The following is a 21,985-nucleotide window of genomic DNA, read 5'->3' on the forward strand; positions in this document are numbered from 1 at the left end:
TCATTTGCAATTCTGCCTAGTGGTGCTAAGTGTCAGGCTGCCAGCAGCTTGCAGATTGGTGGATAAACAATTTTGCAGTGGCCACATATTTTCCATCACTCTTTTTAATGTATTAATTTCAGTGTTTCTTCAAGGTAAGTAATGTATTTTATTCAATCTCAAATAGTGCCTGGACGGGCAGTTGCAGATCTTGTTAAATCCTGAGGAATCTGCAAGATCGAGGCCTTTGTGTGGTTGAAATGTGACATGAAATGATAGGAGGAGGCCAGAAAAAAGCCTGAAAACCTGAAACTAGGTGTTCAAAATATTATGGTGCAGCAAATACATCTCTATTTGGTTTCAGAATAACTGTTCTCAGAAGGCTTGACTGGGAATTCCTGGTCCTGTTTCTCTAAGTGTCTATGGGCAGTGAAGGGTGGAGAGAAAAGAACTGTTGAGTTATTTATTAGCTATCATTATTGTTATTAGCTACAAATCTAAAATGTAATTTTGACTCAGGAAAGAATGTAAAACTTAAAAAAAGTGAAACTACGTCATTTTAATGACTTAATTACAGTTGCACTTTTAAAGTGATTTCACCTTTCTGTCTATGAAAATGCATGTTTTAGAATGTCCAACATTCTTCTTTAATGTATATGCCCTTTTCAACTGTATCCTACTTGATTAATCTCAGCTGATTTTTGCTGTTCTTTCAGGAAAAAATGTTATTACACTGACTGGAGGAGCAAAACCATGGGCAGGTTGGTGGGTGATGTGTAGCTTCTAATTTTGTCAGATAGTCACCCTGGTAAAGAAAATCCATTCGCAGTTGTAAATTTATCCATGAAACTTGGCAAATTGGATTATTTTCCTGAAAACTCAAAATATATCAGCTTAAAGTGTTAAAATATTCATCTGTAACAAGGTGCAGTACTTTGAAGCTTTGCCAGCTAGCATTTAAAAATCAAAAAATATTAATGCCAGGGGGAAAAAAGCAGGCCTTATCCTGGCCTTTAAGATTTAATACTGGAGCTATCTCTGCCATTGTCTCTGCTGAATCCAAGGCATTCCTTTTTAGCATGAGACATAGTTTTAAGTGTATGTCTCAGATGCTGGCAGTCAGCTGTTTCCTTAGACATGCAAACATATTTTCTCTCCTGTGTGTCCTGATGATCAGGAACAGATCAATGCCACACACCAAAGGCTGCTTTGAACTTTTATTTGGTGGCTGACAGAATAACTTGGAAAACTCACCTGTAGCTCTGCTGTTGGTGGTGCTTCTGTCAGCCAGGAGAAGGGTACAAGAGGCTGCAGGGATGGGTGAAAGGAGCTTGGGGGTGATGAGGAGTGAGGACAGGGGATACTGTGAGCTGTAATCACTCCCCATTGCTGTAGTCAGACATAATGATGTCTTGTAAATCATAATCACCAATGGAAAAGATACATGAAAATATTTTACATGAGGGAAATCTCCTGAGAGAGTTCCCTGTCGTGGGTTTTCTGGAGATAGGTCTTGAGATGACATAACATCGGATTTAGGTTCTCTGTCGTTGCTTTAGATGATGAAGAGCTCTCATTATTCCTCCGGAACAATTTAAGTACTCTCGTGATAGCAGTTTGCAAGATGATCTGCTAACCAAAACAGACAAAGCACTGTTGAATGGTAGAGGGAGAAAACTCGAACAAAAAGCAGATAAAATATTTTGAAATAAAGCAATCTACAACATAAATTTACAACTGCGTTTTTTCCTCTTCCCGGTCATTTGCATGCTTGCTCCATTTCAGCGTGCATTGTGAAAAATGTAAGTGATGTGCTTTTAATGCAAGGGCAAAATCAACAAGCTTTACTTCAAAATTGTCTCATTTCATCTGTAATCCATCTGGCGAGTCCTGCATATTAAATAAATTTATTTTCCTTATTTAGAAGGATGTTTTCCCTAGTCAGGTATCTGAAACGTGCAACTGAAGTTGCACAGTACTTGTGAATCAAGTGATAAGCAATTTTCATGCCAGATTGAGTTTTCATTTGGGGCAAATGCTTTTACCTAGGATGTCCTTTGTGAGAATTTGGAGATGAATATTTTTCTGAATATTTTTTCTCACACTTTGTGCAATTCAGTGCACAAAGGAATAATGTGAAAACAAAAAGCTACATCTGAGAATGAAAGCTAACTCTAAAATTACTGACATACACATTTCATCATTTTAACTTCTACAGCTGTCATTGTTTCCTTGCATCTTACAGCTTTTCAAACTCAAACTGCTTGTCTGTAATTTATTAAATCTCTTGTTAATATTTCTAAGTTATTAAATAGAGTTTATAAGAGCTACAGTGAATTACTTTACTAAAATCCTTGTATATCAGAGATAAAATTTGAAGGCTATAGAGTTTTTCTAATTTAGGAATATGAAGTAACACTAGCATATTAGACCCTGCTGTGACCTGTACACTTCTCTGGCTTTATTGACATGGTTATATGACAGATGTTCTTTAAAAAGTCTGCAGAAGATTTTTAGGTGCACAAATGAAAGGACAGAATATAAATGTAGTGCTTACTGGTACACTTTCTTTTATGTGGTATCTATGTGGTATCTCTATTTCTTTATTTATATACCTTTAGAAAAGTCCTTAACATTGTACTTAATCCTATGAAATGTGATTTCTGTTCATAGGATCACACTATAGAAATAGTTCTCTCGTATTTATTAGGAGCAGTATTTGAAAAGCCTTCAAAAAATCTTCTCAAAGGAATGGAATATGCCAGTAAATAGTGTGGGTATCAAAAATTGTCTGAACTCTCAGATTTAAGACTAAATAATCTAATAAATCAGTCTTGAATCTGCTGTATTGGACATGCTGATTTCATGCTGGTAAAGAATGACATCAGGGAAAAGAAAATGAAAAGATAGTTGTCTTATAGTGCAGATTCCCTCTGCCCACTGAAATGTTGAAATCACTTAATACTTCTAAGGACAGAGAACTGAAAATTACTGTTTAGCAGCTGACCTGCAGCAAGTTTGCTTTGCAGAAGGACTTGTGAAATCTTACGGATTTCATTCTGCACTCTGAAGTGAAATTGCTGATGTCATTCCATGGAACAAATGTATAGTATCTTTTTTTTTCCCTTTTTTTTGATGATAATTGTGTCCATGTGTTGAATCTGTCAACCATTACATGCTTCCCGTTACAAAACCTGGAAAAGCACCATGCCCATGTAACTTGGTGGCACATGGGTGACATTTCTGGCCAGTCTTGAGAAGCACAAACACTGAGCAAACTACGGGGTGGTGATTTCTGTCAAAACTACCTAACAAGACCAGTGGAGTTGCTTAATTCTGGTATCTCATTCCATGAGTTTGATCAAATAATGCTAAACTCACCTATACAGTGTTCCTTTGTATTGCAGTTATGTAGAATAAATGTAACCCGCAAGGATTTTTGGATGGACTAATTCTGTAAAAAAAGATTAACCAACCAAATAAATCAGACCGGTACCGCCGAGGTTGGAATTTGGGCAAAACTGACGTTGCAAGCACCTTCCTAAAATATTAAATTTTATAGCTAAGAATGAAATGCACAGGTGTTTCAGAATACCTTGGTCCGAGGTGCACAGCGTTCCAGGAGCACCAACTGGAGTGGTTGCAGTAAGAGCACACCTGAAGCAGCAGCTCATGGCTTGTGCTTTTACTGGGACACTTCTGGTCTCATTGCCTGAACTGCTGACTTCCCCAGACCAGCTCTGTCTGCTTTTACTCTCACTAAATAGATGACATTGAATAGATTAAATCAGGAATCTGTCTAAACTGCTACTTCGGACCTAGAAAGCCACTCTGAGTAGAAATGCTAATACTTAGTCCTATGATTTAGGTAAAAATTTGTCTCTAAATGAAGGCACCAGGAAAATTCAGTTCTTCTTCTACAGTAAAATAACATAAGTCAGGAGAAGTGTCTTGTTGGATTATTTTTATACATGGGGGTGATGTTCTTTTCAGTTGCTATGCTATGTGAAGTCACTAAATTTTGAAATGATCAACCATAAGTGATGTAATGAAGAGGCAGTAACACCTTAGATAAAAAACCTTTTTATCTCAGAAGAGAAACTGCAAATGTAGTGGAGACATAAGTATTAATTTATTCCAATGCTGTCTTTCATGTTAAAAAGAGCAGACATGAATTTTAAACGACTTAATTTCTTTATTTTTCATCTACTATTTTTTTTTAGATTTTTGTATGAAAGACTTTTCACATAACCAATTTTAAAATAATTTCATGATAAAAGAGTCTGAAATCAGATGCACTGTTTTTCTGTTTTTCTTGATGCATCTGCATATTTTTCTCATTAAAGAAAAGTCTGGATTTTGACTAAAAAAATCAGCATGTGTATGACAAAAAAAAAGATGAAAATAAAGGGAAACTGTAGTTATAGACACTGTACTGAGAGAACGTGCACTGGAACTAATAAAGATAATCAACTCATGCACTAAGGTGTTATTAAGGAGACTGTTATGGGATGCACCTGCCTGGGAACTGTATTCTGTGTTTCAACTTCATGAACATATTCTTTTCTTTGGCTCATAATGGTTAGAGTCAAACACAAGTGGTGGCTCTCAAGGTGCAGTTACATACAGAGTGTGAATCAATACCTTGCAATATATAGTGAGAAGAAAATGTTGAGAATTTTAAATGTAACTGTAAAATCCTGCTCCCACATTTGGCTGAGATTTCTGTCTGACACTGTGTCAAATAGGGGCAGAACATTTTTGCTGATGTTGATAATAAGAGGTACATCTTCACCTGGGTCACTTTGCTGCCTGAGAGCAATTTACTGTATCATCACTTATTACTCTTTATTATGAACATTATGAAATAATGTTCATGAACGTTATGAGATATTATGAACATCATGAAATATAACTTTTTATTATGGATGTTATGAAATGGGTTGCTATGCTTCTGCTTAGCACAGCCAATGAAGTATTCACCTCGGAGGAAAAAATCGTTACTAAGTGTTACACTTTTTGTGGATATGAGATATATGTGCTTTATCTATCATGCATACATGTTCACTGAGTAGAGCCCAAATCCTACTGAGAAAAATACTGTTTAGGGAATGTTTTTCTCAAATTTAGACTTTTTCGGAATCTCTGATATGCTTATAGTGTCACAATATAGCACTTGTTTAGTATGAGATCTACTCCTTAAATATCCATATTGCATTGCAGTTGAGTGTGAAAAAAAGTGAGGTCAGTAAGGAGTGCAAAACTGAAGTGATAAGTAACTTCGAGCATTTGCTTGAAAATTTAGTGCACTTCACTGTATTTACCCTGAATAAACAATGTCCTGAGACACTATTTAGGCTAGTTGCCAGTAGAAAAAAAAAAAACCCAAACACTTATGTTGTCAGTATATAATCTAATTGAGGATACAACACTGATGTTCCGTTTGTCTTTTGTAGTGTTAATTTTTAGGAATCTGGAGGAAGCCGTATCTAGGTTTGTTTTTTTTTTTCCTAAATACTGCATAACCATTTCAGTGTAACATGATTTGATAATTAGGTGTGCTGTTTCATAAGGCAATATCAGTTCTTAGATTTTTAGGAAAATTTGGCAGGGAAAAGCTTTCTGCAGTCAGAAAACCATAATCTGATCCTTAGCACTCTCATATTTACTTTTACATTTATGAATTTTACCGTGAGTCTTGCCAGGCAAGAGAGTGGGGAGGAGTTCCACTTGAGAAAGTAATTAGATATGTTCTTGAGTAAAGCATAAGCATCCACTGTTCTGCCAGGTGAACTACTTTGGAAAATTATTTTTTCCAATTTTTTCGGTGCTGCAGTCACATCTCAAACCACATCCCACTAATTTTAGGACGAGCTGTGCTCAAGTAAAGTGTGCAAGATGGATTGCAAATAAATATTTTTCATTTTGCTTTTTAACTCCTTATCCTTCTCTTTTAGTTGCCTAATGTGGAAATTTCCTGATTTCATTTCATTTCTGGTACGGTGTCACTAAATATACGATGCTGGAGATAGAAATACCGAGGAGGTGAGAGTGTGTAAATCTGATTTCTCGCTGTCTCAGTTTGCAGAGGAATATGAGGGAGCTGAAAAGTTGGTTGCCCAGAAACCCAATGAAGCTTGATAAGGAGGCCCTGCCTGATCTGGAGGAGACAGATTGCTACACAGCACCCTTCAGCCGTGCACGCATCCACCAGTAAGTGCTGGAGCTGGAAAGGCAGCGCCAGAGACCTCAAGGATTTTCTGTTTTCTCATTTCTGCCAGAGATGGTCACTGGCAAATGCCTAAGTATCGTATTTGGTAGTTTTTCTCTTAAAGCCAAAAATCTGCTCTGTCTTACCTGTTATTGGATAGTCACTCGGTAGCACAGGCAGAAATTTGACTGAAAAATTATCGCTGCCTCTTTGGTTTAGAAGTTTTTCGGTTTTTCTTTCCATTGCATTACAAGATGCAAATACTTACTCAAGTTGGCTTTGCTTAATTACATATTTAACTCAGGCAAAACCTGATACAGCTGTTGATATTAGGAACACCTGGAGGCAAGCTAAAACCAGGGATGATTTTTTTTTAAGCTAAAACCAGGGATGATTTTTTTTTAAGCTAAAACCAGGGATGATTTTTTTTTTTAAGCTAAAACCAGGGATGATTTTTTTTTTCTGTCTTATCAGATCTGCATTTTAAAAGGTCTCTTGCCTCTGAAAGTACAAATAGATGTACACCAACTATCAACTATATGTGGTCAAATCTACATGTTGACACTGATGTAGTTAAACTGTGCCATAAATCTTTTCAGTACCCAAAAAATTAGAATTGAAAATTCTGACTGTTCCTTAGTTTTTTTCTGACTGTCCTTATTTTGCGACAGTTGTTTTAGGAGAGAAAATTTAATTTAAAGTAGAAATATGAATTAGGCTAAACAAGATTTCTTCAGTAAAGAAGTTATATTCTAGTGGACTAACTTTACCCCTGAAAGACAGAGTAATTGCATGATAGCCTCTTTTTTTTTTTCAGTAATTGCCTATATTCAATGGGTCAAGCCCCTGGTTTTAGTGTTTTTTCTCAACCAGCTTAGCTGATGTAATCAACTGTTAATAGTATCACTTTTGGCACAGCTGAGCAGGCGAAAGCTCCTGCATGTCGGATTTCTGGCATCCAGAATGGAGCCATCTGTGCAAGGATGCTTTATTTGGCTCCATCCTAGGATACTCTAAGGGCAAATGGTTCTGGAGATGCTACTCAAATTTCCAGTGCATGGATTTTTTATTTTTTTTTTTTAATTAGTAGTTTTGGTGGTTCCATGCCATAGACATCTGTCACCTCATAAGTAATTTGAATTTAAGGCCACCACTGCTACTGAAGATCTTTAATTAACTATATCCAGAACAGAAATTACCTAGATAGTAGGATATTTTAGAATTTACTTTTAGTTGTTCTGTTTTCCCGAAAATTATCTGTGATGAGGATAACTTTATTGGACCTGCTCTAGGGGATGTAAGATCTTATGTCTTAATTCAGTAACCAAGGAAAGTAAAGATCCAAATCACTGTAAGAAGGAAACACTTGAGCAGCTATGTTTCAACACATGTGCATTGTTTTGAATATTAAAAACCATTAATTATTTCAATAGTTTTACGATAAACAACAAAGATAGCTTCTTCAGCAATTCCACAAGAAGTAGAATCGTGCATCACGTGCTACAGAGAACTAAGTATGAAGATGGAAAATCCAAAATGGGTGAGAATGCTGTATTATTTTTCCTAACTTGAAGCTATAAAATTTTATAATTTTATATCTTTACTTGCCTGAAAAAATACCATTTGAGTAAAATAATTTAATTTTTTCTTTCCTTGAAATCTTTTTGTTCGCTCAGGATCAGAGTTGAAGCAGTGTCCCATCATTATCTTCCTGAATAACTCAGTGAAAATTGGCAATATTTTTCACCTAATTACTCATTCCTTAAAATATAGTGGAGAGGTTATTATAATTTTACTTATCAAGAGCCACAATAAAGGTAATATATACCTCAGAAAACTGACAGGGTTTTCAAGGACTGATCCTAATATTTCTGCTGCTATCCAGCAGTTCCAGTCCAGCAGAATCTATGTGAGCTACACTTGACTTATTTGAGGTCTCTGTGCAAATCAGAGGCAGTTGATCTGAAGACTAAATTTGGTTTATATCAACACTCCTAATATAGTATTAGTTTTTAGAAGATCTGCCTATTAATTTTCATTTAAAATGACCAAGGGAGGGATGTATGCATGATTTCCTGTTTTTTCTGCAGAAATTAAATTAAGAGTTAATATGTAGTGGCATATTAAAACCTTACACTTATGAAAATTAAACAAATTACAGAAGGTTGTTCCTTGACTTTCTGAAGAAAAGCAGTAGTAAGAAAAACATAGATAACAAGGATTCAAATCTAACACCTTTGCAGTTGATGATGGCAAATTTCATTATGAGATTAATTTAGCATAATTTGTATATTTGAACAGTCAAATCTGAATTCCATCACATGTTCTTATTTCTTGGGGAAACTTTTGGCTACAGGTCTGCTCTTACAGGCAACTGAGTCTTTTTATTGTAACTATCAATGGTTATTTATTTTTTATTTTTTATGATGTGCTGTGATAGTATAACAAATCTGGATTTAGAAAGACTCTAGCAACTGAACCAAAATGCAGCAGTCAGTGTGGTGCAGAACACTGCTCTGATATGAAGTTCAACTGGCTTAAATTTAAAAATACCAGGTTTAGCTTTTAACCCTGCTGGGGTTTCACTGCCTCGAGGGTTGTGTGTCCATACCACTCTCTGTGTGTGTCAGATCATCTGGTTACCCATCAAATCTGTATCATGTGCTCTGCTGAGTACAGCAGGAATGTAACTATCTTCTCACACTCCATCTGACACAAGCACCCAATGCTGAGAGAAAAGTTGCAGGCTTTGGCCCTCAGCAAGTTGCTGTAGTTTGACAGAGCCAGAAATCTGAAAGGATCAACAAGACCTGCTCAAATAATTGGTGGGATTATTGATTATTGTCATCTTTAGCAGCATCCTGATCATCTAATGTTAATTTGTGTCCTCCATATGACTTGAAAGTTCACACTACTGGAAAAATGTGTATAAAATATTGATGTCAGAACTAATGCTTTTTCTTTTTTTAAGGTATTAATAGGTTACTAAATAACGGAACATATGAAGCAGCATTTCCACCACATGAGGTAACCTGGTTAATTTGATTTTTATTTCTACATTTAGATTAAAGCTTGCCCTAATGGTTTGGGATCCTACTTTAATTTTGTCCTGCAAATTTTTAATTTTGCTATGTAGTCTGTTGATACTTTTTTCATTTGTAGCTCTTACTTTAATATTGACTTTTAAATTTTTTCTTACATTGTGTATTATAATAACATCCTGGAGCATTTTCTTGCTGAACTAGGATATTATAATTTCTGTCTGATTTTTATGAACTGGACAATGCCTGTGGAGTTCTTAGTGAGAGTATCAATTGTTCCAAATTTTTCCAGCCACTTATATTAAATTGTTTTTGCTTACCACCTACAAAATGTTTTGTTTTTTTAATAGCTTGGGCATTTGATCACAGTTAGGGAGACCAACTAATTATTTCCCATTTAGTCTTTCCCAAACAGTTCTGGATAATTTCTACTTGACAATATCTTTTTCAGTAGGTTAGAGTCTACTGAAGACTGTAAACCTACGAAGTAAAAAAAACCCCAAATTTGTGTATGACTTACGAGGGTTTTCAGACAATCTTTTGGTATTGAAAAGAAAGCCACACATCTTCAGTCATTTGAAATGCTCTCAGGGGTGTGGTAATTGCAGCTCTGAACTCTGTGGTTGTTTGGGCTCAATATCGTGACTTGGTCTCATGTTTCGAAGGACTGGGTGTTGCAAATGGCTGAGAGTAATTTTTTTAATATGCTATTAATAATTAAATACTGGGAATATAGAGGAGGAGTATTTTAGATAAATAATTTAACATCATTGTTAACGCTTCAGCTGTGTGCTACTGACTTCAGGGAGAAGCTGGCTGTACTACCAGAAAAGCCTGTGAAGCTTTCTCTGGCATCAAAGCTATACTGTCACATCCATTTTATATGTTCCTCTTTTTTAGCATAAGCTACTGTTTCCACATTTCAGTTAAGGTTAATGAAGTCATATTTTTAAGCTACTTTTATCTTAATTGCTGCCTGACTTGATGCTAGGGACTAGTGGTTAAATGTTCTTTTTTTTTTTTAATTTTTTTTCTTTGCTACATGAGCAAATAAGAGTGAAAATTCAATCCCAGTGGGAATGCTGAGACTTGAACTCTATTATGGATAAACAGGGCAGAAAGAAGCAGGGAAAAAAGTATTTTAAAACATGCAGCACTGAGTTATGCTGTATGCATTGTAGTCATTCAGCCAGCTGACTGTGAGAATAAGTTAATGCTCTGTTCCTAGGTGTTCCTAGATGTTGCAAAGGTCACACTCAGAGTTGACATCTTTGGTATGCTGTTTTACTGACTGTAAGGAGAAAGGAGTAAACTTGGACTCTTTGCTGTGTTTAACTTTGTTTGTAACTAATTCTTAAGCCAGAGGATCAGCAGATTGCAACAAGTAAATGGCGTTCTTTGAATCGTGAGGAATGCTCAAGATTTCAAATAAATGATAAAATTCTAAATGGCTAAATTAGATGGATCTACCAGGGTCAAGAATCTGTCTGATCACTAACTCTAAACTACTGCTCTGGGGAGCTTCCTCACAACAAATGACTTGGCTCACTTCCAGTTAATTGATCGAATATTTTCTTTACCATAGCCAAGTGGTGGGGGTTTTTGGGGGGAAAAAGTTCAACTAAGGGAAATATCCTGCTTCAGCATTGGAGCAAAATTACAAATACAAGAGATTCTGCTCAGCATTGTTCTAGCAAATCTGTGTGTTACCTTTTGACTGCCAAGCATGAGGCTATTATTTTAGTCTGTCACGTGGTCTGTAAATGTCAGACATGGCCTGGGAAGGACTCCTTTTGGTTCAGACTGACTCTGTGTTCTGCTTTTAATGCCTCAAGAGTCCTATGTAGCTTCAAAATATTGCCAGTCCTGTTGTTTCCATCATCTTAGAAAATGTGTACCACACAAAGACTAAATTTTTTATATACTTTCAAACAGTAGTGAATTAAAGTCGTAGAAAATGTCTAGGAGAAGAGAACTGAGCTGACGTACCAGAAGTGTCTAAAATTTTGTAGAAGAGACAAAAAAAGACACCACAAACATCTCTTGAAAATTTTTCAAAAATTGAAATAGGTGAAAGCATACAAATAGGCATATAATAGTGAAATAGAAGCAATGTACTTGAAGTCATATAAAGAGTTGAGTACTTCTTTATAGTCTTGTATTAATATGTTTCTGTCATTAATTATTAGAGAAACTGGCCATTTCAGAAGCACATGTAACCCTGTCTCTTCTTATATTAGCTTATATTAGCTCCAGGTGACATATCTCAGAAGTGTCCAGAATAAGAGACTTATGCATTAAGGAATATTTCTATTAAAATTATATTCAAAAATACCTAAGAAACTTATATATTTTTTCCATAGCGCCTAGTAATGTGCTTATATTTCTTTGTGGTTTTTTCAGGGAAGCCACAAAAGCAGACATCCCATCAAAACTCATGGAGCACAGAATCACAGACACCTCTTGTATGAACGTTGGGCACGGTGGGGAATGTGGTACAAATACCAACCTCTTGATTTAATCAGGTATTAGTACTTTGAAGAGTTTCTGTGTTACAAACAGCCTGGCAACAGTGTGCTAACTATACTCCTAAATTCCTGGTGCTTTCCTATAACATTTTGATCTTATCAGATAAGTCTGGGATTCTCTAAATTGCTTCTTTTGGGTGGTCTTTTGTGTAGGGCTGTTTATTTCAAATGAGTCTGCATAAAAGACATGTAGTTCCAACTGCTCCAGCGTTTGCAGTGTGAAACTTAAAATACAAACCTGGGATGTGGTCTGCTGATCAGAGACACTTGCCTGTCATGAGAGCACCTCTGAGAGCAGACTCTTATCCACGTGGACAGTCCATGTTACCAGATGCAGTGAACTTAAAATACGACTCAGTTGTAACCTTTCCATATGGGCTTAAATAAACTCCTGTTTATATGTCTTAGAATTAATGTTATAGGTTACCAAATGTAAAGTAGAGAAATATGTATAATTGAAGTGTTATAATGGTGATACTTGAGTTTCATGCTTTCCTCCTCTGACATTGAGTACTAATAACTCATTTTCTCTGCTGTCAGTTTTTATTCCTGATCTGACAGTCATAACAAGTCATCCATGGAGCTAAGCATGTGCCATGGGACAATTCTGTGCTGTATCATCCTTGATTGACTTTCTGATCACTGCTACTTCATCTGTTCTAGCAACTGATACTCAAGTTTTGAAGAATTAAGGCTCAGTCTTCAGCTTGTGTTTTCAGACCATTGTCCTCACTAGTAATATTTTGAAATATGTCATATTACATGATTATCTATCATAAATGCCTTTTATAAGGTCACTTTTATAAGGTCAACTTACTTTATTCCTTTCCAGAACTTCTTGTGTCTGTGTACATCTCTCTCTCTTTCTTTCTTTCTTTCTTTCTTTCTCTCTCTCTCTCTCTCTCCCCCCCCCCTCTTCTCTCACTCTTAATTAAAAATTGATACTAGTAACTCTACTTAGCAATTGCAAGGACATGCAAATTACAGAGGCACTTCAGTTATATCCTTGTATGTCCTCATAAGTCTGCAATGTCACTAGAATGTTATTATAGCCTGATAAAAGAAGGCCACCTTTTGGTAATTTGACAATTTTGCCATGAACTTGTGGTGGTAGTTCCTTGTTAGAATTATTCTGCTACTGTGATAATAGAGATAGATAGAAGTCACCATAAGTTTTCACTTTAAACAATGTATATGTTTCCTTTTCATGTAGGCGATATTTTGGTGAAAAAATTGGCCTGTATTTTGCCTGGCTGGGATGGTATACTGGAATGCTTATTCCTGCTGCTCTGGTTGGGCTCTTTGTTTTCCTCTATGGATTATTTACAATGGATTCCAGCCAAGTAAGGTAAAATCCTATTTAATAACATGTATTAGCCTGTTGAAAATTAAGGACAGTGTGGCACAACCGAGATTGTTGTACTTTTAAATGTTTTCCAGATATGGTAATCACGTAAAAATAACCAAATAGAATATTATGCACTTGAGTCAAGTGTATACACTTTGCATATCTGTTTTGCATCAAGCTGGATGCATACCATTGACAGCAACTGTTCTTACTACTGCATCCACAGTGAATCCTTCTGTCTGTAAGGAAAAACAGACCAACTTGTCTTTAAGGACCAGTTCTGCTGTTATAGATACTGCAATAGTTGTTGATCTAATTGAAGGGTGAAAACCAAGACATATTCCCTGTTTACCTCCATCTTGCCTATAACTTCAGGCTGTAGTACAGTTGCTAAACTTCAAGTTCCTTTTGCCTATGCCTTTTTTTTTGTCTCCCTGCATTAAGAGTGGCAAACTTGGAATCTTAACAAAATTCTTATCTTTGTCAATGTAACTTGAAGCCAGGAGACTCAGCTTGAGGGAGGTTACAACCACATGAAATGAACCAAGTTTTCAAGTTTCCCACTGTTGTGATTTTGCTCTGAGAAGGGTTTATGTCAATTGAGAAGCTGTGATGAGTGTGCTTAAGTTAAGGGCTGACTGTACTTTTAGGGACTGTTTCAGAGGATGCACCCTCATTACAAAGTTTTCCATTAGATGTTATCAGACACATCACTGTCAGTCCTCTTACAATTGCAACTGTTCCTCCAAGCAGTTTGGGAGCTTAGGCTGTAAGTATACTTGGAGTCAGATTTCACAGAAAGTGTTGTTTCTTGGGCTTTGAGCAAGGCTATATTAAGTTTTCTTTATGGAATTTTCTTTAACTTGTATTTCACTTTCACAGTGAGTTATATTCTATAGTGTTGCAATGCATGCCTTTTTTTAGTCTTGCTTTTTACAGCAAACTCATGAGAAACTGTACAAATTCAAACCACATTAAATGCAGTTAAATGCAATAAATGTATCAGACAGGAGACTACGCTATCTTTAAGATATTGTTCTCTGTATTAGGATTGTTTATCACCATAAATGTCTGCAAAATACAGTGGATATGAAGTCAAGGATCAGCCTGTTCTTAGAGCACAGGGACTAGAGCTGTTGAACTGAAAATCTTGTATTTGTTGCATGTACAGTGGCAGTTTCAATAAAGGGGGAACAAGGGGCCATAATCTTCTATTATCAAGGTATAGCTTAGTATTTCAGGCACTCTTTGGGGAAGAGAAAGGTGTGGCATTGACAACTCCCCAAGAAAAAGAACAAAATTTCTAATAACTTCATTCTTTCAAACTGTGAGCTATTGTATGCTTGCATATCATAGAATCTTAGAATATCCTGAATTGGAAGGGACCCACAAGGATCATCAAAGTCCAGCTCCTGGCCCAGGTATTACACCACGTGCCTGAGAGCATCGTCCAAATGCTTCTTGAACTCTGTTAGGCTTGGTGCTGTGACCACTTCCCTGGGGGAGCCTGTTCAGTGCCCAACCACCCTCTGATTGAGGAGCCTTTTTCTAATATCCAACCTAAACCTCCCCTGACACAACTTCAGGCCATTGCCTCTGGTCCTGTCACTGGTCATCAGAGAGAAGAGGGAGCTGTAGACTGCTATGAGGTCTCCCCTCAGTCTCCTCTTCTCCAGGCTGAACAAGCCAAGTAACCTCAGCCACTTATGGCTTCCCCTCTAGGCCCTTCACCATCTTTGTAGCACTCCTTTAGACTCTCTCTGATAGCTTTTTATCTTTCTTATATTGTGGCACCCAAAACTGCACACTGTACCCAAGGTGAGGATGCACCAGCACAGAGCAGAGCAGGACAGTCACCTCCTGTTTGTCATACACTTCTCCCAAGAACACGTGAACATGCAACTCCTGTTAAGTTTTTTTAACAGAGAGATGCAGTTGTCTTCCTTGCTGAAGGTTGCAGGATATAAATCCCATGAGCACAGAGATAGGCTGTCTTCCAAGGTTTCCTGCCCTCAATTTTTTCCCTTTGCTGCTGCTGAGTAGCTGCAGACAGAACACACAGACCCGAGTTTGGCCCCGTGGGGGCTGGTTGTATTGGGTCCCATCCTGAGCTACCTCAGTGTCATGCTGTGCTATATAGAGTGTCAGGGAGTCCATCAGGGTCTCCAGGCTCTATTGCAGAAACAAGAGACTGAAAGTCAGGTAATCCACCATATAAGCCCTAAATACCTACAAGGAGAGGTGAGTATATATTTGTTATAGCTATCATTAGCCAGAATTCATTTCAAAATACTGTCGGAGGGTGGGTTTTTGCAGAAGGCCTAGCTGTGTGCTCTGTGTCAGCCCCACACCTGTAATCTGGATGTGTTAATTCTGGGCAGAAGGTCCTATCTGCATTTGATCATGTGAATCTGTGCAGTTGTTTAGTTGGGACACAATGCTGTCACATCAGGGCATTGCTCTGAGCAGGTTAGTAAGAACAGCTGTGAAATGTGGATTCAAGAACAGATTTTAACTAACTCAAGCTGATTATGCCTGGTCTGATAAAATGTGTGTAGATGTTTTCTGTACCATCTTGTGTGCTTAGGCAATTCAAAAGGCCACTGATAACAGATGCTACTCCTTGCCATATTTGTTTACTTAGCCTGGAAGGTGTTAGTGAGGATTAGAGAGAAACCTCCTACCTAGAGCAGACAGGAGACATGCAGAGACAGACTGCACACCTCTTCTTCTTCTTGCCAGAGTCTGGGACTGTGAGATTATTTGTCTAGTGTTTCTGCAGTCATTTAAAGAAAACTTCTAGCTAAGCAACTGTAAGAGTTTTAAAATCTATCACTTGATTTTAAGCACTGCAGCTACTACAGTGTGCAAAAGTGCAGTGTTCAGCAGTGATCAGGAAGAAACAGAGTTGGGTACAATATTCTGAAAAATCCAGGCACAGGAAACCCAGTGGCAATTAAGAATTTAAAAGTAGTGCTAGGGCATTATGGCAATGTCAGAACTGGCACATTGCCCCAAATTCAGTATTATTTGGTGAACACTATTTCGTGTGAAACAGGTTTATTACACCAGTTATGTGGAATCTGTGGACATTAGGAAGCGGTGATTTAGAGTATGATAAATTCTGTCAAAAAAACCAGTTTATTTGTCTTGTGTACCAAAAAATTCTGAATTTAGCAACTGATCAAATCATTTTTGCAGAAGGATGATTTCCTCAGTGATGTTCCTTCACCGCTCAGGTGCAGGGAGCTGCCATCAACCCCCCTCTAGTGGCTTCAGGCAGGAAACAATCGTTACTTCTTTTTCCAAACATCCAGCACAGTTTCAGCAGAGAAGGGATAAGCAAATAGACAAGTATGTATTGCCACAGAACTGAAAATAGCTTGGCATGCCAGCCATAAGTTTTGTGGATCAATAATTCGAGGATGATGCAGAATATTGTCACACCTAAGATCTAGTTTGTTTGCGCAGTGTTACTGAAATGTTCTTTGTCTTGCATGAATTTCAAATCAAGCTTAGTAATACTGTGGTTGCCATAAGCCAGCACTGAAGTCCTCTAGGGTACTGAGAATACATTGTTGGCAGCTCATTGCAGGATACCATTATGAGAAGAAGGTAACCAAGAGAAATATCCAGAGAATCTCTGTTGAAGAAACTCCATAGTAGCTTCCAGGATATTTGGATTGTGTTCATAGGACTCAGACATGCAGAACCAAAAATGCAGAACATGAACTTGTATTTGTTGTTTCATACCCTTTTAAATAGATTTTGATCCAAGTGTCCTCCCTGAGCTGAATTGGAGGGAATGCAAAGTGGTAGTCAAATGGAAGGGCTTAAATAGCCCTATAGCACTCCCTTCATTTGGGTTCTCTCAACAAATTATGTGCCATATCTATTACCTGTCTTTATTCCAAGTTGCATGTCAAGTCGATTAGTCCATATAAAAATAAATCTGATGGTTTTAAAGAGTTCGGTTTTGATGTGTTTGTAGATATTAATTTTCACTGTTGCAAATTGTCCCTTTATTGTCAGTCAAACAGAAACGCCAGGCATGAACGCAGCATAGCTTGAGCTGTCTTTGCTCCATGTGCTGCAGTCAGATTTCAGATATATAGATGAGAACAGTACAAAGCAGCTTATTTTGCTCTGTTATACTGAAGATTTTGAGTTGCAATTGAATAACAATTAACATAGCACCTGTCACAAACACTTGCAAAACAAATGTTATTGCCTTTGCAGAGTAGTATGAGAGCATATGACCTATCACTGTCAGTATAATTTTGTGAAAATTCTTGTGTTATTAAAAACAAATCAACATTTTAACTCAAGATATATAATACAGCAAATGTAACATTTATCATCTGAATTTAAATTCAAAGTACAGTACATTTTGGCCTTATATCTGACAACAGTTTGCATTATTGCCAAACCATTATAGCATGTGATTAAAATGTGATTTTTCTGTGCTTAATAATTTGATTTCAAATGTAAGCAAGAAAATTCACCGATGTGACACACACTAAAATTTCTGTTACTCTGCAACTCTGAAATGACTGGCTTTGCTCATTCTGGCTTAAGAGCTATCCAGGATGATTTCTTTGTCAGGTCCACATTATTTTTAGGGTTTCAGTGAATTAGTGATTGTTATGTTATGTGAAATATGACCAAAGATTGCGATTTATATTTAATCTTTTCTCTATATTTACTGTTGTGTCAGTATTTAATAGAACCACTCATTTGGAAATAAGCATAATCTCCCAAACAGTGTTAAAAGCGTAAATTCAGCTTTCAGAAGAAGGAGAGTGAAAGTGCAAGGTTTATTAAAACAAATTAGTAGGGATTTTATACTGCTACTGCCCTGGTGCGTCATAGGATCAGTTCAGGCATGTCATCATTGCTGGGAAAGGCAATTAGTTATGTACTGTGCTTTGAATATGAATGGTCTTAGTGAAGACAGTGACTTCATCTTCCTAAATCTTAGGATTCTTAAACATCAGAATGTGGCTTGAAGATAGTGATCCCCAAAATAGGATATTAAAGTGGGAGTTTTTTTATTAGTCCTATGCATAAGTTCTTTTGTAGAAAATAAAAATGTAAATACTTGAAATACTACTGCCAGAAATCCTGTCAGTGGGTTTTTACTGATCTAAGTGTGTATATCATCATCCTGTGGAACAGACCTTCAGCTGATATGACTGGGATAATTTGGTTGAAATCAATGTAGTTATACCAGTGATGTTCATCCTCTCAATATTTAGTATCTTCTACATCACTTAGAAAAATAGGCAGCAAATGGCTTGGAAGGTAGGGAGCAATTTTTCATTCTTCTGTTTGTGATATTTGGGAGAGAATTCACTAGTGTGAGAAGTGTAACATGATGCCTAAAAATACTGCATACCACCCTAGGACCCATAGTTTTCAGGTTCCTGTTTTGGGATTAGGCTTTTAAAGCCAAACATTCACTTTTGGTTTATTTTATTGGTCTAGTTTTGTGGTGTAGGCACTCTCAACAAACAGGGAGCACAAACGGCATAACCTCAGAAAATTTTGAGAATGCTACAAATCTTTTTATAATCTTTATTTTCCTGTCTCATACTAAAGCAAAGAGATCTGCGAGGCAAATGAAACCATCATGTGCCCTATGTGTGAACGCAATTGCACACTACAAAAACTCAATGAAAGCTGCATCTATGCCAAGGTAATTATTATATTATTGCTATCAAGATAATTTTTGTCTGAAAAAATTATCCCTTTCATTGTGTGATGTGTAATGGCTGCCCTTGTTTCATCAAAGATGCCTGAAAAATGTGTTGTTTCTCTACAGGGATTTTTTTCAGCCTTTCTAATTCATCTTTCCAATAAGGAAATAACCTGAAATGACCAGAGATTATTCTAAAATTCTGTGAGCATTTCCTTATTAATAAATTATTATTTTCATCAACTTAAGTCCCCCGTAATAAATTTTTTTTGTGTGGTTTCTCCTGCTTTCCCCTGTAGCTAACTTCTTTCCCTTGCTTACTTTGTAATTGAATTTTTGCTTCTCCTAAAGGAATTCTGTAGCATAATGTGCCTGTGATGTTCTTTGTCGAACTAATGCAAAGATTTCACACAATTAAATATTTTGCTGCAAGAAGCTGTTCTTCAAACATAAATACTCACAGGGACCTCAGTATATGTGCAGTGTTTGCAAGTGAGCAAAATATTTTGCTGTGTGATATGTTCATAATGCTGGAAAAGCAGTGTTGGCATTTTTCCTGGAATTCTTTCCCCCATAAGATAAATCCTTTCTCAGAAGACTGTATTTATAAAACGTGATGGTCTCTGCTCCATGGCATTACAACAAAGCTGCAGCAGTGTGAAAGGGAAAATGAATTTTGTATTAGGTTTCAAGATTTTTTATAGATAGGACCAGTGTTGAGTAAAACTGAACACTTGAAGTATATCTGCAAAGGTATTTTAAAAAATTATTAATGTTTACAATTTCCAAATTTAATTTTCTATTTTATAATGCTGATATCACTGAAATATTACTGAAAATGTTGTACTTAAGACAAGAGTAACTATATAGCAGAAAACGGCTCCATGAGGGTTTTTTGTAACTTTTATGTTACTAATTTCTTTTTTTTTTTTAATGTGCACTGAAAGTAAAAGCTTTCTTAATTGAAATAGCATTATGCAAGCTATACAACCCATCCTAGAAATCCTTTTTTTAGAAGATGGTAAGTGCCTCTTCAGCAGTTCACTGCAGTTTAACAGGAAGTTGATACACTTTAGATCCTGTTATGTTAACATCTCCAGTTAATAAGAAGCAGCTTTTTGTCATATTTATATTTACACTGACATCATCTGCTTAAATCATGTAAATTTCACATTTAATGTCACATTCTGAATAATTCATTGTCATAGAAAAAATGTGGCAGTCCATCCATACTTCATTTATTTTCAAATCAATCCTTTTGAAGAAAAATTCGGCTGACAACCAGGGAAGACAAGCAGTTACCACTCATATTCCACAGTCACAGGCACTCGTTTCTCATGTCTGCAATTATAGAAATTGATGTAAGCTCCCAGCTTTTCCTGCCAATGCTCTTGCTCTGAAAAACCGATCAACCTTGGATTAGAACACAGAAAACAAACAAAAATTGTCTCCTTTCAAGATTTGTGTGTTCTGAATCTCCCCCAAGCGTGGGAGAGAGAGAACTCCCTTTGGGAAGGAATAGGATTACCATCTGGCCAATCGAGGGGCAAAAAAAAATAAATAAAAGCTCAATGAAGCTTTTTATAAAGGTTATAACTGTAATGCCTTCATTCACTGTGGTGTCTCTAAAGAAAAAGTTCACAGCACCTTCACTCATTACCTCTTGGTACGGACTGTCTGGTTTCCAGCAGGGATTGTGATCCCGCTGGTTGCCACTGTCTTGCTGAAGTTGAGCAGCAAATATCTAAACATGGGTCACCACTTCCACTGTGTTTGCACCCAAATTAGTGAATGAAAACAGTCTGTAATGTCAGAAAACTATAGTCTGATTCCAAATCAAATGGTCCTTTGTACTTTCTGAAGCACTGTTAGTAATATAAGTAATGTATTTAAAAATAAGTCATTGGATCTGCTCTCTGGGAAAAGAAAATGGCATTTCCTGCTTCTTTCTTTCCAGAGATGGAGCTTGTCAACGTTTTCCTCTGGTTATGTCATTGTGGGAACATAACTTGCTTCTCTGTCTACCTTCTACATAACCAAAGAGCTGATAGGCAAGGGAAGCTATTCCTGATTCATTCCAAACATCAGTACCCTTATTCTGGAGCAAGTGTTTTAATCCTTAGCCATTCAAGTAGCTCATTGTAGAGTACATAAATTATGAGTTAATTAGGAACAGTGAGTTCCTTTAAGTGATTAAAGTTCATTTCCTCGAACCTGCTTATGTCATAGGACCTGCCTCATTTATGTAAGGCCTGTGCTCATGTTTCAGATTATTAAAACTGCTGCCAGGGGTTCTTTCTTAAATATCTGCCATGTTTCCCTGCAGAGGAGCACTTCGGACTGAACAGATTAATGCCAGAAAAATAATATACTTCAAATGCTTTTTCGGCCAAAGCTAGAGACAGAATACAAAAGAAGCCTTTTTCCTTCTTGTTCCTGCCCATTTCTTTCATCCCTTCCCTCTTCCATTCAAAAATGCCACACTGAAGTGAGGTTTATTGTTTAAAGGAAAGGCAGGTAGTATCTGAAATGCTGAATGACCAGGCTGTCATTCTGATCCACATCAAATGGACTCTTTGATCTGTGATTTGCCTGGGTCCTGCACCCAGCACACCTTGACCTTGGCCTTGGGGCAGGGTGTTGTTTCAGGGTGGATTTGAAATGCCTCAAGTTGTGTCTGATGATGACAACATCAATCAGGTATGCTGACAGACCAGCACAGAGTCCTCCAATGTCACCTCTGCTTAGAGGCCTTCTGATCAACAGATCAGAATCAGACTCTGTCTTTAGCCTTTAAGACTGTCAAGTCTTAATTTTGAGTGTGGTCCTGAAAAACTTTTGCCCAAACACTCTTTATGAAGACAAAGCCAAATCAGGAACCCAGTATCTATTTTCTACTCTTAGCTACATTAATTCTGCTGGCTTAGGTTTGGTTGGTTGGTTGGTTAATTTTGTGTTTTCTTGGAAAGATGTGCTGTTTACTGAGCAGAATATCCAAAGTCGTATCATCACACAGATCTACACTTAGAACCAATAATGTTCATCAGAGTTATTGTGCTGCTTTTGTTCACTTCTCACATGTTCGGTCTCATACACATTATGTTTGTGTTTTCCTTTATGGAAGCAAAAGAAAAACAAAGCAAAATACATATTTGATTGACAGTTGATCCCACTGTACGA

General features: G+C 36.9%; 2 protein-coding genes across 3 annotated transcripts in view; one reads left to right on the forward strand and one right to left on the reverse strand.

The window, feature by feature from the left end:
* The window catches only part of LOC135416638 (uncharacterized), a 414,600-nt gene that overhangs the window by 178,955 nt on the left and 213,660 nt on the right, over nucleotides 1-21,985 (reverse strand).
* The window catches only part of ANO3 (anoctamin 3), a 157,380-nt gene that overhangs the window by 99,408 nt on the left and 35,987 nt on the right, over nucleotides 1-21,985 (forward strand). For all 3 annotated transcript variants that reach the window (XM_064656952.1, XM_064656954.1, XM_064656953.1), the window contains exons 7-13: nucleotides 696-740; nucleotides 6,061-6,192; nucleotides 7,624-7,730; nucleotides 9,162-9,217; nucleotides 11,635-11,756; nucleotides 12,973-13,107; nucleotides 18,709-18,805. In XM_064656952.1, coding sequence (XP_064513022.1) covers nucleotides 696-740; nucleotides 6,061-6,192; nucleotides 7,624-7,730; nucleotides 9,162-9,217; nucleotides 11,635-11,756; nucleotides 12,973-13,107; nucleotides 18,709-18,805 — 694 coding nt within the window. The remainder of the gene's footprint in view (nucleotides 1-695; nucleotides 741-6,060; nucleotides 6,193-7,623; nucleotides 7,731-9,161; nucleotides 9,218-11,634; nucleotides 11,757-12,972; nucleotides 13,108-18,708; nucleotides 18,806-21,985) is intronic.

The sequence above is a fragment of the Pseudopipra pipra genome, chromosome 6 (assembly GCF_036250125.1).
Source record: "Pseudopipra pipra isolate bDixPip1 chromosome 6, bDixPip1.hap1, whole genome shotgun sequence".
NCBI classification, from domain to species: domain Eukaryota; kingdom Metazoa; phylum Chordata; class Aves; order Passeriformes; family Pipridae; genus Pseudopipra; species Pseudopipra pipra.